An 18,920-nucleotide genomic window follows, 5' to 3' on the forward strand; every position below is an offset into this window, starting at 1 on the left:
GCTCGTGGTTAAACATTTGCCAGCACACCATTGCTCACTGTTAACAAATCCTGTCCATCCATCCCTTCTGGCTACTCAGAGAAGCCTTCCCTGACTCCAGAGGTGGTTGCTTCTTACTCTCAGTTCACAGTGTGTCACTGTAAATACCCATGTGGTAAATGGTATCTGACATTCTTTTTTCATTGTAGTTGGACACAATACCCTTATTTTTTAATTTTTTATTTTTATATGGTGCCGAGGATCGAACCCAGCACCTCGCACATTCTAGGCGAGTGCACTACGGCTAAGCCACAATCCCAGCCCAGTATCTGACATTTTGAGGAGTTTTGTCAAAGTATCAAAATAAAATCATCCCCTTACCTTCTGGCCAGCCCAAAGTCAATGATCTTAATTTGGTGTCCTGTCTGATTTACACACAGTATATTCTCTGGCTGAAAAAGAAAAGAGAAGTCTGCTTAGCTCAATCAGCAGCTAAGGAGGTCCACAGCTCCCATTTACTTGTCTATAGGCCTCAGTTTCCCAGCTTCAAGAGAAATTAATGACTTGGGGCAGCCCTACAAGGGTTATATAATGAAAATAAATGAAAGGGGCTGATGAGCCAAAAGGATTGGTTGTAGACTGTGAGAAACTGGAAGACTTCTGTCTATATAAAAGGCCAGCCACTGCTCAGCTCCAGCCACTGGCCACTGGGCAGACACAACTATTAATCCTTAGAAGGAACCAAAAACATGGGTTTTTATATGAAAATTCCATGTTTTTAAATGTCTACAACCAAATCAAACTTAAACACATTCATTATGGGTGGGAACCAAACAGAACACCTCTGTAATACAGATTTGGGTCACATGCTGCTTGTTTGAGACTGTTGGTTTGGAGTAATGGTTCCCAGCCCCAGTTGCCCATTAGAATCAAGGAGTTTTGAAAGTCCCAGTGGCAGGCCCCAGCCCTGACCCATGACACTGGCATCTCAGGGATGAGACTACAGCATCACTCAAGGAAAACAGAGCTGCTAAATGTCAACCTGCCATTTGGTGGCCTTGATATGCTTTTACTTTTAGGTCTTTCTGATCAGCTCCTAGACGCTTAGGTAGCCTAAAACAATGCTTGCTGCTTGAATATGACAAATTTGGGATGGTGGGAGAGCTGAGTAAAGATGGAGGGCTTAAGATAGAAAGGACATGGAGACTTAGGGTCCAGTGCCTGAGGTCCAGGCACCCATTATCTGATTCTGTAGCCCTAGATGAGTCCCTTCCCATTCCTGAACCTCAGTATCTTCATCTTTAAAATGGGAACAATACCACTTCCTGCCTATATTCCTGGGAGAGTCAGAGGATCAAATGACATGCAAGAACACTTCACATCTTCTAAAGCAAATGTCAGGTATTGACTTTCTCAGCAAAAGAATTGACTGTTATCTGTTATAAAGTGTGCAATTCCTCAGATAAGTACAGAAGAATGATATTTTAAAAATCTCTGTCTTCTAGATCTCGGTCTAGAATACCACCATCCAATATAAATATAACATAAGCCACATTATTAAAAGTTTTCTGTAAAAACAGCCAGTCGCAGTGTAATCCCAGCAGTTTGGGAGGATGAGGCAGGAAGATCTTGAGTACAAAGCCAGCCTCAGCTGTTGGGTGCAGAGCAGGCTGAACTGTGTTGTCTGCAGGGCAGGCTGAACAGATGTTGGCTGCAAGATAGCCCACGCACTCAAACCCCCCTCTATCTGGTCCTTTATCACCTGTTTGTGTCAAGTCCCGCTCAAGGCTGAGCACTCAACCCCCCTTGGGCCAACAAGGCAGCTTGCAGACCCAGAGGCCCCATTAGATTTGGGCTATAAAAACTCCCTCCTGCCAGGCCCCCCCCTCTCTCCCTCTCTCTCTTGCTCTTTCTCTCTTGCTCTCTCTCTTGCTCTTTATCTTTCTTACGCGCACGCTCTCTCTCTCTCTCTTGCTCTTGCTCTCTCCCTGTTCATCTCTTCTCTTTTCTCTCTCTCTCTTTCCTTCTTTCCTTTCTCTTTGTTGCACTGCTGCACTAAAGATCTTTTGGTTGCTCTGAGTGTTGTGGTCACTTTCCTTTCATTGGTGCCGAAACCCGGGAGAGGGTTAAAACCCACTTTTGGGTCCCTCTTCCTTCGGAAGTGCCACTCACCGGATGGCCTGAACCCAGGCCTGAACCCATTTTCTCGACTGCCAGAACTCCATCCACCACCGACCTTCGATTGGTGAGTTTCCCCTTCCTGGAGTCCTAAACCCAATGGTGGTATCAGGAGGATTTGGCTGTTGATTGTCCGGCAAACCTCTTTGCCCACCTGCGGTGAGGAAAACACCCCACCACAGCCTTCAAGGCTACGGTGGCCCTCAGGGACTCCTTCCTAGGGCAGAATAGACTCCTGGGTTCAAAATTATTCCCTTCCCTTCCCAGCTGTTAGTTACCAGCATAGGCTTTGTAGGTCTCCCTCAAAGGACTGTGTAACCTCCAGGGACACATAACAGAGAACTGAACATCACAGTCCACCCAGACCTTCACCATCTCTGTGGCTCTCCTAAAATCCTAGTCCTCACACCTTCAAGACTCGGCTGCTAGAGAGAACCTTACCCTCCCCTTCCTCCCTCTTCCCCTGTCTCTCTTTCCGGCCCTGCGAGTCTCCGGCCTCTCCAGGAGGGGTCCTGAAAAGAAAAGCCTTGGCCAAGGTCTCCCACGGCTCCAGCTCCGTCCAGGACGAGAGCTTCAACTGTCAGGATTCGGTGACGACCAATCTCTGCAGCTCGAACCTGCCACTAAGGCACTCCTGATTTTTGGCTCTAGCGGGGACGCCCCTTTTGCCAATAAATCAGTTTCCTCCTTCTCTCTTATACTACGGTTGCGTCTCCTTCCTTCTCCTCTATACCAAGTTTGCATCCCCTTCCCTCCTCCTTATACTACTTTGCGACATGGGTAATGTGTCCTCTCTGCCGGTCGACTCTCCCCTACAATGCCTCTTGGATAACCTCAAAACCCTCTCCTTGACACCAGACATCAAACCCCCAAAATTGATCAAATATAGCACCCAGGCCTGGCCCACTTATCCCTTAGACAACCAAAGCAGATGGCCCCCCTTTTGGGTCCCTGGATCCCTCCATTCTAAGGGATCTCTACCATTACTGTGAGCATTCGAAAAAATGGGTAAAAAGCTGCTATATCAAAGCTTTCTTCTTGCTTGTGCTCTCTGCACCTCTTGCAGACCTCTGCAAATTCTTCTAGCTTGCAAACCAACACCCACAACCACTGATCCCCAATCTCCTCCTCCTCTGGACTCATCCACTACTTTTGACCCTACTGATGAATTTCCACCCTATCGCCTGGCTCAATTAGGTCCTCACCCTCAACCTTCTGCCCAGCCCCTCCACTGTCTCCCCCACCTGAACAACCTGACTTCTCCCCTCCGCTCACTAGATCAAAAACCTAAACAACCGTCTTTCCTCAAAACATTGCCTCTTTTCTGAGGTAGCAAGTACTGAAGGAATCCCTTCACCCACTTACTCCTCTCTTCTCCTGTCAGTGCCCTATCAGAGATCTGGTGAAAATGGCCTTTAAAGTTGCTTTGTCATCACTGAAAACAGGTTACTAAGAATTGTCCCTTACAGGCTTTTTTGGGATATTCACTCCCATCCTCCCCTCTGCTCTACCTGTTCTACTGCTCAAGTTTTCCTTGCTAGGGAAAATCCTATTCTTTTACATCACTCCTTCCTCATTCTCAGATCCACTGACCTGCTCTCAGCCCCACCTTCCCATCTTACCCTCCTTACCCAGGCCCACAGAAAAGGCTTAACTGACCTTCTCCAGAAATCTTCACCATGGCTGATTTTGGGACTTTTGGCAAAAGAATCTCTACAAAAAGTTCAATGTAGATAAACTTCCTATTTTCCTGTTGCACTGTTTTACTTGGTCACTGGCTGGAAAAATCAGCACTCCAAAAGCTAGACAACCCCTTACTAGTTTTTCACAAAATATGTAAAACAAGGCCTCTGGCCTTGAGCTGGGGCTTCACAGAGAAGGCTACATGTCTAAGATAAGGAAGTTACCAACTGGGCTCCATGATAACAGCTGGCAGGTGTGGGGAGGGTGGGGGGAAGAGGAGAGAAAGGAAAAAAAAAAAAGCTCTGCCCCTCCCAAGTGTCCTTGAAGGGTTAACTTGCCCAGAACAGAGGGAAAAAAAAACAAAAAAACTGCTTTTTGTGAACTTCTGCAGACTGCGAACTTCTGAGCCCCTTCCCTTACATGTTGGGTACAAAATTCTGAAACAACCTAAACTTGGGGTTCAGGGGATTAATTGATTACAGCAGAAGATGTGCCCTCTAAATCCGGCTGCAACCAAATAAAACTATTTCCCTATCTTCAGTGCTATCTTAGGTGCCTTGCCTTGTCTGTTCCTACAACAGTATAATTCTATATACTTAAACATTGTTCATGTTTTCATGAAATGGTCAACAGATAATTGTGTACTGCAAATAACAAAATATCTCTTATTAAAATGAAATAATTTGCCTAAATTCAGAAATTTACAAGGATTATTTAAAAATGTAAAAAAAAGAAAGAGTTAACAAATAGGAAAGAGAAATTAGAAGGTTCTAGGTATGGATTTAATAGAAGGAAAATGTGTTTCTGGATAAGAGAGTCTGTTAAGTAAATAAGAGGGTTTAAGTAAGTGCTAAAGAAGGTCTGTATATACAACTATGGTTAAACAACAACTGTTATTTTGCAATATTGTAATATGTTATTTCTCTAAAAGCTAAACTTGACTAATATAAAAACATCAATAATAATTGTGGTACTATTACTCTTCTTTGTATATTAAATGTGCTCATATTTTCCAGGTATATGTCATTAAGATAGAAGCTTTAAAAAACTATATCAAGCTGGTGTTCTCCAAAAAGTTGCATGGTTATTTTAGGCTTATAAAAATAACATATCGGAGATTTATTTATATCATTTAATGTTTTATAACTGGACCCGTTATCAATAAGATTAATATAAAGTTCTATACACTGGGTACAATTTAAATGTAATATACTGTATTACCTAGTATTCATATGACATCAAGCAACAATATATGTAAATTTTATAAAATAATATTTAAAAAAAAAAAGATCAGCTTCAATACTAGAACACTTTACCTAAGATTTATAAATCTTACCCTTACCTGAGATAAGGCTGTGCTTCCCATCTTACTACATGTAAGAATGACTCCAAAGTAGGCCAGACTTCAGCTAAAGCCCAACACTCTTAATTTAGGGTGAAACTGACTTTGCTGGATGTTTATGATCAAGACTTAAAGTTAAATTAAAATGGCCAAGAAAACCAATATTTGGCTCTGGCCCTCTGAGTCAGTCTGAATCCAGGGAACAGGGAACTTCTCTAAAGAGCTTTGCAACTCTGGGCCACATAACCTCCTGATCAGGGAGATTAATGAGACCACTGGAGAATGAAAAGCCAATCAGTGCATTTGCTGTGAATAGGAGGGTCATTGGAGACAGGAGACATCCCTGATGCTTCCAAGGGAAGCCACATGGTCAAGCAAGACCTGGACCCATCCTAGCGCAAATGGCACTAGCAGAACTAAGAACCTGCTCTCAGGTTCCCCCACGAGCAACCCCTATGGGAACTCAGCTGACTCTTAACAATAGATAGAAACAAAGTCAATTTTGACCATCTTGGTCTTAAACACCTACCAAAAACAGTTAAGCCAAAACACAGTCATTCCTGGGAGTAATAAAGGACAAGAACAGCTAGAAAAGAGGAAACAGCAACTAAGCCAACAGGCTCCATGGGGAATGTTCAGTTAAGTATGGCCTTGGCTCCTCCCCCTCACAGGACCCCTATTAGTCCTCTCTATGTTTCTCCTAATAGAACCATGTCTATTAAATTGCCTACAGAAGTTCATGCAAGATCAGATACACCAACAAGCTGGTCAATCAACTTCTTCTTTAAGACTACCAGCCCTGATGCCCAAGATGGACACCTACGACTCATGACCAACTCCTCTGGCTCCAGAGACTCTGTGCCCATCTAAAACCCTCTCTAACCCTTTTTCCAATTTTCACAACCCCTCTTTCACTTCCTAGGAATGAGAACTACTCTCCAGCACATCCACTCTGCTTATTCTGTCTGCTCTACAGTATCCCCACAAGGAAGTATCAAACCTAAACTCCCCCTGGTACCACCATGTCTCCCACCTTAAAAAGGCACTTGTTCCAAATGTCCAGTCCTGGACTTCCACCATGCCCAGCAAACTCAAAATTTCTCACCAACCCTCTTCTTCTTTTACTAATCATTATTCTCTCTCAAGTTTTTATCTCAAACCATAGATACGGCTTGGCTTCTACATCCAAGCGACATAACACCAGGATGACACCACCCACTCTCAGTTTATGGGTCAAGGCGATTGCCCTTCCACTGGCTGCAATCGGTCTGTCACCCTTAACATTACTGGATTCAACCAAGCCACCTCCAATACTTCCTAGAGTCCCTGCTACAGGACCAGTGGCTGATACCAAGAATCTCCTCCATCTAGGACTGGTTTGATGCCATCGAGGACTTGTGGCTTCAAGGAACTTTTATGGACTTTACCCCTACCACAGTAGTTGTCTGTAGCCACTGAGTGTTATTTCTGGCTGCCCTGGTGTTCTCAGACCTGTCCCCCGAACATTCCTCCACTTCCCCTTCTAGGTCTAACGCTGCCCACCATTAAGCAGGAAGAAGCCAGAGGACTTTACACCGTCCCCAGTGTCACTTAGAAAAACAAAAAGGGAGGAATGTTGGGTGCAGAGCAGGCTGAACTGTGTTGTCTGCAGGGCAGGCTGAACAGATGTTGGCTGCAAGATAGCCCATGCACTCAAACCCCCCTCTATCTGGTCCTTTATCACCTGTTTGTGTCAAGTCCCGCTCAAGGCTGAGCACTCAACCCCCCTTGGGCCAACAAGGCAGCTTGCAGACCCAGAGGCCCCATTAGATTTGGGCTATAAAAACTCCTTCCTGCTAGGCCCCCCTCTCTCCCTCTCTCTCTTGCTCTTTCTCTCTTGCTCTCTCTCTCTTGCTCTTTATCTTTCTTACGCGCTCTCTCTCTCTCTCTCTCTCGCTCTTGCTCTCTCTCTGTTCATCTCTTCTCTTTTCTCTCTCTCTCTTTTCTTCTTTCCTTTCTCTTTGTTGCACTGCTGCACTAAAGATCGTTTGGTTGCTCTGAGTGTTGTGGTCACTTTCCTTTCATCAGCAAAAGCGAGGTGCTAAGCAACTCAGTGAGACCTTGTCTCTAAATAAAATACAAAACAGGGCTGGGGATGTGGCTTAGTGGTTAAGTGTCCTTGGGTTCACTCCCCAGTACCAAAAAAAGTAAAAACAGATGAAAATTTTATAACATTAACAAAATATAAATAATAATGATTATATATATATATTTGGTACCAGGGATTGAACCCAGGGGTATTTAACACTGAGCTACATGGCAAGCCTTTTGTTATTTTATATTTTGAGACACGGTCTTACTGAGTTGCTTAGGGCCTAAGTTGCTGAGACTGGCTTTGACTTGTGAGCCTCCTGTCTCAGCCTCCTAACCAAAATTCACCACTTTAAAATACATAACTCGGGGGCTGGGGATGTGGCTCAAGTGGTAGCACGCTCGCCTGGCAAGCGTGGGGCCCGGGCTCGATCCTCAGCACCACTTACAAACAAAGACGTTGTGTCCGTCAGAAAAAAAAAATAAATAAATAAATAAATTCTCTCTCTCTCTCTCTCCCTCCCTCCCTCCCTCTCCTCTCTCTTAAATAAAAATAAAAAATAAAATAAAACAAGGGCTGGGGTTGTAGTTCAGTTGTGGAGCGCTTACATGAGGTACTAGATTCTATCCTCAGTACCACATAAAAATAATTAAATAAAAATAAAATATTGTATTGATCTACAGCTAAAAAATATCTTAAGAAAATTAAAATAAAAATCATTCCCATCATAAGACACTGTATTCTTTCCTCCCCCTCAAATACTGGCAACCACTAGTGTTATTTTGTTTCTTTGGATTTGCCTATACTGGACATCTCACATACATGGAATCATATAATATATATGTGGCCTTGGATATCCAGTTTTTTTCACTTGCTACAATTTTTCAAGGTTCATCATGTTATAATATATATAAGTACCTCATTTCTTTTCATGGCTAAATAGTATTTGCTATATGGATGTGTGCTACATTTTATCTCTTCATTGGTTAATAAACATCCAGGTTGTTTGTACTTTTTGGCTATTACAAATAAGACTGCTAAAAACATTTGTTTACAAGTTTTCATGTTGACTGTGTTTCAATTCTCTGAGACATATAACTAGGAGTAAAACTGCATAGTCATATGGTAATTCTATTTTTAACATTTTTAGGTACTGTCCACCCAGCTCTTTTTTAAAAGTAGATGCACAATTTTATAACCCACCAGTAATGTATGAGTTTTCCAATTTTTCCACACCTAACCATCACTTCTTATTGTCATTTCAATTTTCTATTTTAGTCAGTTTAGTGGATATGAGGTAGTACCTCATTGTGATTTTGATTTACATTTCCCTAATGACTAATGGTATTGAGAATCTTTTCACATACTTCTTGACCATTATATGTCTTCATTGGATAAGTGTCTATTTAAATACGTTCATCATTTTTAAAGGCTTATTTGCTTTTCTATTATTGAGTTGTAGGAGTTATTTTTATATTCTAGGTATAAGTCGCTTATCAGATATATGATTTGGAAATATTTTCTCCCATTCTGTGAGCTTTCATTTTACTTTCTTTTTTTAAAAATTTGTTCTAGTCAGTATACATGACACTATAATGCTCTTCAATTCATTGTACACAAATGGAGCACAATTTTCCACTTATCTGGTTGTACATGAAGTAGGGTCACTCCATTCGTGCAATCATATATGTACCTAGGATAATGATGTCCATCTCATTGCCCCATATCCCCTCCCATCCTTCCCTTTTGCCCAATCCAAAGTTCCTCCACTTGTCCCCTGCACCCCACCCCCATTATGGATTAGCATCCACTTATTAGAGAAAATATTAGGTCTTTGGTTTGGGAGGATTGGCTTACTTCCCTTAGCATGATATTCTCCAACTCCATCTGCTAAGAGCCAAGTATATGATGCATGGCATTTTTGGTCGAAAGGTGACGCCAGCTAGCCATTGAGATGATATGATTATGTTAAGATTTGCATTCATATGGATATTGGACTCCTAGAGAGTTCCCATTGGTTGGGGAAGTACAGTAGGAGGGAGTTCCGGGGGAGGAGCTCTCTGCGGTCCGAGAGGAGGCCACGTGGGTGGAAGAAAAAATTCTTCCCGGGCGGTACCGGACATTGGAGGCAGTTTCAAAAAATAAACTTTGTTCCTGCTTGAGTGGCTCGTGATTTTGTGCCCAGCCAGACTGCGGCAACTGGCGGCCCGTACGGGGAACGCCTGAAGCTTGGAGGTGAATAAAATTGCTCGCCCCTGAGGGAAGGCAACAAAATGGGTGACCATTTCAAAAAACAATGTGTTCTCGTTTTGATTTATCTTGTTTTTGTTTCAAGCTGCCTATCCCTAGAATTTTCTCAGACAAACTGGGAAAAATGGTTGACTCAAGGTTTGAAGTTGTTCGGCCCTAAGAAAGAGAAAATTGATACAACTATTCTTTGTTCGGTTTTTGTTTCATTCTGTTTCGGTTTTGTTTTATGCTATCTTATTGGGTTGCGTTACCTTTATAGTAGATTAGAAACTAGTAAAAAACAAACCGAAAGACTGTTAAATAAATTGTTAGAGGTCCAAACTATGGTAGAAAACATGTTAGGTCAAGCGAAAGAGAAGGTCTCTCAAGCTAGTCAGACAGAGGAAGATTTGAAGAAAGAAAGCTTAGAGGAAAAACAACCATCAGGCGGGGAATTACAACAGGAGGCTGCTACTAACCCCGTTCTATCACCAGAGGGCGTAATTCAACCAACAGCTCCATCTACAGCTGAGCGGCCCTCAACTCCCATAGTTGATGGACGGAACCCTGAGGCAGGACCCCAAAGATTGGCATGCCCTGTACTTGAGCAGGCAGGAGGGCAACGAATTCACTGTGCTTTAGATTTCAAAACAGTGAAGCAATTAAAGGAGGCTGTAACAACCTACGGGCCGCAAGCACCCTTCACTGTGAGCATGGTCGAATCCATTACTAACTTAGACATGACGCCAGCAGATTGGGCTAACATGTGTCGATCTGTGCTAAATGGAGGACAATATTTGTTATGGAAGGTTGCCAATGAGAAATTTTGCATGGAGACAGCTAGGCGAAATGCAGCAGCCGGTTACCCTCAAAGAAATCTAGATATGTTATTAGGAAAAGGACCTTATGAGGGTCAACGGCAACAAATTGAATATGATCCTGGCGTATACGCACAAATTGCTGTAGATGCAATTAAGGCATGGAAAACTTTACAGGGGCATGGAGATTTACAAGGACAATTATCTAAGGTAATACAAGGAGCTAATGAACCTTACGCTGAATTTGTAGATAGGCTTATTCAGACAGCATCTAGAGTATTTGGAGATACAGAACAGGCAATGCCATTTATAAAACAACTGGCTTATGACCAAGCAAATCGTTGCTGCAGAGAGGTCATCAGACCATGGAAACATGAATATTTAAACACATATATTAAATTATGTAGAGACATTAATGAACAAGGGCAAGTCTTAGCAGCAGTACAACAGGCTTTAGATGCCAGGCCAAAAACATGCTATAATTGTGATCAAACAGGACATTTTAAAAGGAGTTGCCCCATAGGAGGAGGGTTTAACAAGGCTAGGTATCAAAGGAATAGAATACCGGGTATTTGCCCATGATGCCATAGAGGGAAACATTGGGCTAATGAATGCCGTTCTCAAACCACCATAGAAGGTATTCCGTTATCAAAAAACAGACAAGGACCAAGTGTTTACCCACGATATCGTGGAGAAAGACATCAGGCTCCATTGCCAAAAAACGGACTGGGGGGCCCAATGCTCCGGGGCCCAAAACCACAAATATATGGGGCAGTGGAGGAACCCAGCAACACCATCAAGGTAGTGCCCAGGACGCATTATCCATTAAATCCCTCATCAGACAAACTAGAGGGAGCACAAGGTTGGACATCTGCGCCTCTGCCAGAGCAGTACTAACTCCAGAGATGGGAGTTCAAATCATTCCCACAGGAGTAAAAGGACCTCTTCCCCAAGGAACAGTAGGCTTATTATTGGGACGCAGTTCTTCAACACTAAAAGGACTTATGATAAGTCCTAGGGTAATTGATCCCGATTATGAAGGTGAAATAAAAATTATAGCTAATTCTCCAAGAGGTATATCAGTAATTTCACCAGGAGATAGAATAGCACAGTTATTAATAATACCCAGCCTACATGATAAATTTTCCAGTCGTACTGTAAAAAGAGGTTCCAGGGGATTAGGCTCCACAGGTGTAGATTGGGCTATGCTGTCTTTAAATCTAGATTCTCGCCCAATGCTAAAACTAAATATTCAAGGACATGACTTTAATGGGCTACTTGATACAGGTGCAGACCTTAGCATCATATCTCATCAAGAATGGCCGAAACATTGGCCATTACAACAAGCCACTCAAACGCTTCGAGGCCTAGGAGTGGTGACTAATCCCCATAGAAGTGCAATGGTATTAGATTGGAAGGATACTGAAGGATGTGAAGGAACTATACAGCCCTATGTATTGGATCATCTTCCTATAAATTTATGGGGACGAGATGTCCTAGATCAATTAGGTTTGACATTAACAAATAACATCAATCCTAATGCGCCCACTACTAGGGCTAGACAAGGCTTTAGGAAAGAAGAAAGATTAAGAAAACAAGAACAAGGTATGACAGCACCAATTCAAATAGATCAAGAAACAAATAGACATGGATTGGGTTTTCAGAAAGGGCCACTGAGACAATCAAAATTACTTGGAAATCAGAAAGACCAGTGTGGGTTCCTCAGTGGCCCCTGACTAAAGAAAAGATACAAATAGCCCATGACCTGGTCAAACAACAATTAGCGGAGGGACATATACAACCTTCCATATCTCCCCATAATACTCCCATTTTTGTCATCAAAAAGAAATCTGGTAAATGGAGATTATTGCAAGATTTAAGAGCCATTAATGAGATGGTTATTATGGGACCTGCTCAATCAGGGATTCCCCAATTGTCTGCTTTACCAAAAACCTGGTATGTTTTAGCTATAGATATTAAAGATTGTTTTTTTTCAATTCCAATTCATCCCGAAGATAGTCCACATTTTGCATTTACTATCCCTGCACTAAATCATGAAGGTCCTGATCAGAGATATGAATGGAAAGTACTCCCTCAAGGGATGGCTAATAGTCCAACTATGTGTCAAATTTATGTTAACAAAGCAATCCAGCCACTTAGAAATCAAAATCCTGAACTACAAATATTTCACTATATGGATGATGTGTTATTGGCACATAAAGATAAAAACACATTGCTAGAATGTTATGCCACACTTACAAATTTATTAAAAAATTATAATCTAGAGATAGCAATAGATAAAGTACAATTAAATCTTCCAATTAATTATTTAGGGGTTTTATTATCCTCAACCATGGTCCGTCCACCCAAAATTCAAATACGAGTAGATCAACTCAAATCACTTAACGACTTTCAAAAGTTATTAGGAGACATAAATTGGATAAGGCCTTATCTAGGCATACCAACAGGAGAGTTAGGACCTTTATTTGATATTCTAAAAGGTCCATCAGATCCAAATTCACCCCGCATGTTGACGCCTGAAGCAAGAAACGCATTAAAAATCATTGAAACATATATGGAAAATATGCATTTGGATAGAATTGATATAAGTTTGCCTTTATTATTTATTGTACTGCCAACAAAAAATATTCCTACAGGAGTATTCTGGCAAGAAGGTCCATTATTGTGGATACATTTATCTTATTCTCCTAACACTATTCTTACTAGGTATCCTGAGGCTGTAGGACAATTAATACTCAAAGGAATAAAAGCAGCCAAGGGAGTGTTTGGGATTTCTCCCAATAAAATTATTACTCCATATACTATAGATCAAATTGATGAGTTAGCTAATGAGTTAAATACTTGGGCAATAATCATGTGTAAATCTAATGTTTCATTTGATAATCACTTACCGTCTAATCCTTTGTTGTCTTTTTGGTCTAAACATCCTGTAGTTTTTCCAAAGATGACAAAAAAAAACCCTATCATGAATGCTCCAAATATATTCACTGATGGGTCAAATAATGGTACAGCAGCAGTAGTTACCCCTGATCAAACTTTTACATTTTTAGTACCCAAACAATCAGCTCAAAAGGTAGAGCTTAATGCAATATTACAAGCTTTTATGATGTTTAAAGATTCTGTATTTAATTTATTTTCTGATAGTCAGTATGTAGTTAATGCTATAGCATCCCTTGAAGATGCTGGTAGGATTTCCCCTTCTTCTACTGTTTTCTCTTTGTTTTCTACTATACAAAGTCTAATCTGGGACAGAAAAGATCCATTCTTTATAGGACATATCAGGGCACATACAGGATTGCCTGGAGCCCTTAGTTTGGGCAATGAGTTAGCAGATAAATCTACACATGACATACATATTTTCTCCACAATAAAAGAAGCTATAAATTTTCATAAAAGGTTCCATGTCAATGCTAATACTTTACAAAATCGTTTTAAAATAACTAAAGAACAAGCCCGACATATAATAAAACAATGTCAAAATTGTGTGACATTTTTACCACAAGTTAATCTTGGAGTCAATCCTAGAGGACTAATACCTAACCATATTTGGCAGATGGACGTCACACACTTGCCAAAATTTGGAAAATTAAAATATTTACATGTTACAGTTGATACTTTTTCCGGATTTCTGATGGGCTCCCTTCATGCCGGAAAAAAAAACTAAAGATGTTATAGCTCGTTGCTTACAAAATTTTGCCACTGTGGGTGTTCCAAAACAGTTAAAAACCGATAATGGTCCTGGTTATACGTCCACCTCTTTTAAACAATTTTGCTCATCATTTGGCATTACTCACATAACAGAAATTCCATACAATCCACAAGGACAAGGCATAGTTGAAAGAGCTCATCAAACTATTAAAATGTACTTATTAAAACAAAAGGAGGGAATTGGAAAGGGGTATATATCCCCCAAAGATAAACTTAAAATAACCCTTTTTACTCTAAACTTTTTAAATTTGGATTCATCAGGGCTTAGTGCTGCGGAAAGACATTTGTATCCAAAAAATGTACATAAGCCTAAGGTACTTTGGAAAGATATTCTAACAGGACAATGGAAAGGTCCTGACCCAGTGATAGTCTGGAGTCGGGGCTCTGTTTGTGTTTTTCCACAGGAAGAACAGCAGCCGATTTGGATTCCAGAGAGACTAACTAAAACAGTTTCTACAGACCAAAAGGAAGATGATTCGACTCAAATCCATAACAGCTGATATCCAGATCTCCAGCTTGGCTATTCTTACATCTGCAACAGTGATTAACCAGGATGTTTTTTTTCAATATCTATTTTATTATTGCTTTTTCCCACATCATAAAGTTCTATTTTATTTTTGAGCTCATACAGACCTAGGTTAATGTTTTTTCTGATCAGTTTTATTTTTTGACTGTGGAGTTTTTGAACATGCAATGGAGATTTCACCTAGGTAAAGCTACAAGGCCTTTACTATTGTCTTATGTGTTATATGTTACGTGTGCACACTTCTGTTTTGTGTTGTATGTCTGTATGTGCGTATGTCCATATATCACATATGAGGAGCGCTCATGCACATGGATCCAAAAAAAATTTTTTTTTTATTATTCACGTGATTTTAATAGTTTAATTTAATTTGGGTAAACAGCTGTTGAGGATTGTTCTAATATATGAACAAATAGTAGGTTAACAAATCTGTTTGTTTACTTTCACCTTTCCTTTTCATTATATTTAATAATTCTGTTCAGGATAATGTAAATTGTTCTAAATATTGTTTTCTTAGTACCTGTTGAAATGTTACATATTTTTTTTTAGCATCATTGTCAAAATTCCTATTTTCATCCCAATGCCAGTGAAGACAAAGATAAAACCAAACTACAACTTCTTCGAGAGTTATCACAACAAACCATGTAAACTGATACATCAATGATTTATAACTCAACAAGTAATGCTCAATCAATGAATCGATTTATTTTGGAAAGATATGGACATATTGATAGATTCCTCTGCTTTGAACTGCTTACAGAACTTGCCTGGACTATGTATCACTTGTATGCTTTGTGATCTATTTGTTGATGCAGCGAATTATGGTAGTGCTAGCGTATCTTTGCTGATGTGTCACCAGTGATACAATTTTTCCTAGGAGCCATTAATTGACTTGGTGTCATGACATTTCTGTATCCTCCTCCCTTCTACTAGTGATGGTCTAATTTTGGGGGCCAACAAAGGTGAGGTAAAGAACCTCACCCCCCCACTGGTACATAGGCCTATCCACAAGTATGGCTATATGCTGGACCGGTAGTCAATGACGGATATGATCCAATTGCAGTGGTATCAACCTAAGACAGGAGGCTGACGCCTAAAAGTCAGTTTTCCGATGACGGATAAGAACCATATGTTGAATTGGACAAACCTAACAGGCACGGTCCCTAGCCAGATTGCTTGTTACTTAAACAGAAGGGGGGAGATGCTAAGAGCCAAGTATATGATGCATGGCATTTTTGGTCGAAAGGTGACGCCAGCTAGCCATTGAGATGATATGATTATGTTAAGATTTGCATTCATATAGATATTGGACTCCTGCTGTTCACCTAGGCCGGCTACGGGACTCCTGGAGAGTTCCCATTGGTTGGGGAAGTACAGTAGGAGGGAGTTCCGGGGGAGGAGCTCTCTCTGCGGGTCCGAGAGGAGGCCACGTGGGTGGAAGAAAAAATTCTTCCCAGGTGGTACCGGACATTGGCGGCAGTTTCAAAAAATAAACTTTGTTCCTGCTTGAGTGGCTCGTGATTTTGTGCCCAGCCAGACTGCGGCATCCATCCATTTACCTGTAAGTGCCATAATTTTATTCTCTTTTAATGCTGAGTAATATTCTATTGTGTATATATACCACGGTTTCTTTATCCATTCATCTATAGAAGGGCATCTAGGTTGGTTCCACTGTTTGGCTATTGTGAATTGTGCTATTATAAACATTAATGTGGCTGTGTCCCTGTAGTATGCTGTTTTAAAGTCCTTTGGGTATAGACCAAGGAGTGGGATAGCTGGGTCAAATGGTGGTTCTATTCTAAGTTTTTTAAGGAATCTCCATACTACTTTCCAGATTGGTTGCACCAACTTGCAGTCCTACCAGCAATGTTTGAGTGTGCCTTTTCCCCCACATCCTCGCCAGCACTTATTTCATTTCACTTTCTTGATGGTATCCTTTAAAGCACATTTAAGGTTTTTTCCTTAGATGAAGTCTAATTTGCCCTTTTTTTCCTTTTCTTATGCTTTTTTAAAAAATATTTATTTTTTAGTTTCAGGTGGACACAATATCTTTATTTTATATTTATGTGGTACAGAGGATCAAACCCAGTGCCTCATGCATGCTAGAAGAGCACTCTACCACTGAACTACAACCCCAGCCCCTCTTTGCTTATGCTTTTGATGTCATATCTAAGTAACCATTGCCTAATCCAAGATCATAAAAGATTTATTCCTGTTTTCTTCTAATAATTTTGTAGTATTAACTCTTACATTTATATCTATGGTCCATTTTGAATTAATCTTGTTGTGAGATAAGGTTATAACTTCATTTGTTTTGCACATGGATAATCTAGCATGGTATCCTAGCACTTTTTGATAAGACTTTTTCCCACTATCATGGCACCATAGTCAAATCAATTAGCCATAAATGAAAGGGTTTATTTCCAGACTCTCAGCTGAGTTGCTTTGATCTATATGTTTAACCTTATTCCAGTCTTGATGTCTCTAGCTTTGCAGAAAGTTTGGAAACCAGAAAATATGAGTCCTCCAAACCTGGTCTTTTTCAAGACTGTTTCTGCTATTTTGAGTCCCTTGAATTCCCATCTGAATCTTAGGATTTGCTTATGAATAACTGAAAAAGAATCCATCCATGATTTTTAGGATCATGTTGAATCTGTAGATGAATTTGGGGAGTTTTGCCACCTTAACAGTATTGAATCTTCCAACTTATGACAATGGAGTACCTTTACATTTATTTAGGTCTTCTTTACATTCTTTCAACATTTTTTTGTAGTTTTTGGAGTATAAGTCTTACATTTATTTTTTGTAACTTGTTCCTAAGTATTTGATTCTTTTGATACTATTGCAAATAGAATTGTTTTCTTAAGTTGACTTCTACATTATTCATTGCTACTATAGAAATATAGTTGGTTTTTGTATATATCCTGCAACATTGCTGAGTTTATTAATTTTCCAGTCTTTCCTCTTTAGGATTTTCCCATATACAAGACCATGTCATCTGTGAATATAAATATTTTATTTCTTCTGTTCCAATAAAAATGACTTTTATTTATTTTCTTCCCTAATTGCTCTAGTTAGAACTTCTAGTAAATTATTTAATAGAAATGGTAAGAGGAGAAATCCTTGTCTTGATATGAACTTAGAGGGGAAAGCATTCAGTCTTCTACCATTAAATATAATGTTAGCTATAAAGTTTTTCAGAGATGGTCTCTACCAAATTAAGGAAGTTCCCTTCTGTTCCTATTTTATCATGAAAAAAATGTTGATTCATCAAGTGTTTTTCTGAATCTATATAACTGATCATATGTTTTTGTCTTTTATTCTATTTTGATTTTTATATGTTAAACCAACCTTGAATTCTTGGGACAAATTCCACTCCATTATGCATATTAATTCTTTTCATATGTTGATATATTCCATTTGTTAATATCTTATCTAGAAATTTTATATCAATCTTCATAAAACTATAGGTTCTTTTCTTGTGATGTGTTTGGTTTTGGAATCAGGTTACTGACCTCATAAAATGAGTAATAATAATAATTTTTATTCCTCTTTCATATTTTAAGTTTGTGGAAGCTTGGTATTGATTTTTCTGTAAGCATTTAGTAAAATTCACCAGTGAAGTTATATAAGCCTGGTCTTTTCTTTGTGGGTAGTTTTTGATTACTTATTAAATCTCTTTAACTAGTTATAGGCTTATTTCTATTTCTGTTTCTTTTTTTAAATTTTTTTTATTTGTAGATGGACACAATATCTGTATTTTTATTTGTTTATTTTTATATGGTGCTGGGGACCGAATCCAGGGCCTCAGGCATGTAAGGCAAGCATTCTACCACTGAGCTACAACCCCCATCTATTTCTATTTCTTCTTGAGTCAGCTTCATTACTTTGTATCTTCTTAGGAATTTGTCCATTTCATCTAGGTCATCCTTTTTATTTTTCTAAGGCCAGTAGTGATATCCTATTTTATTCCTGATTTTAGACACTTGGGTGTTCTCTTTTTTCCCCACCTCAGTCATATAACTAAAGATTTGCTAATCTATTGATTTTACAAAGAACCAACTTTTGGTTTCACTGATTTTCTCTCGTTTTTCTATTTCATTTATTTATGCTGTAATTTTTATTATTCCCTCACACTGCTTGCTTTGAGTTAACTTGGCTTTTTTTCCCCTAGTTTCTTAAGGTGGTAGGTTAGCTTATTGATTTGAGATCTTTCTTCCTTTGATTGTTTTCTTTTAAAAAATTTTTTATAGTTATAGATGGACAGTATGCCTTTATTTTATTTGTTTATTTTTATGTGGTGTTGAGGATCAAACCCAGTGCCTCATGCATGCTAGGCAAGCACTTGCCACTGAGCTACAGCCCCAA

General features: G+C 39.7%; 1 protein-coding gene across 10 annotated transcripts in view; it reads right to left on the reverse strand.

The window, feature by feature from the left end:
• Window positions 1-18,920, reverse strand: part of LOC124086647 (vacuolar protein sorting-associated protein 35) — a 97,162-nt gene that overhangs the window by 47,159 nt on the left and 31,083 nt on the right. For all 10 annotated transcript variants that reach the window (XM_058576003.1, XM_058576000.1, XM_058576002.1 and 7 more), the window contains exon 9: window positions 361-431. In XM_058576003.1, coding sequence (XP_058431986.1) covers window positions 361-431 — 71 coding nt within the window. The remainder of the gene's footprint in view (window positions 1-360; window positions 432-18,920) is intronic.

This window comes from Marmota monax, unplaced genomic scaffold (assembly GCF_021218885.2).
Source record: "Marmota monax isolate L192 unplaced genomic scaffold, Marmota_monax_Labrador192_F-V1.1 WCK01_AAM20220418_F8-fsc00024, whole genome shotgun sequence".
Taxonomy (NCBI): Eukaryota; Metazoa; Chordata; class Mammalia; order Rodentia; family Sciuridae; genus Marmota; species Marmota monax.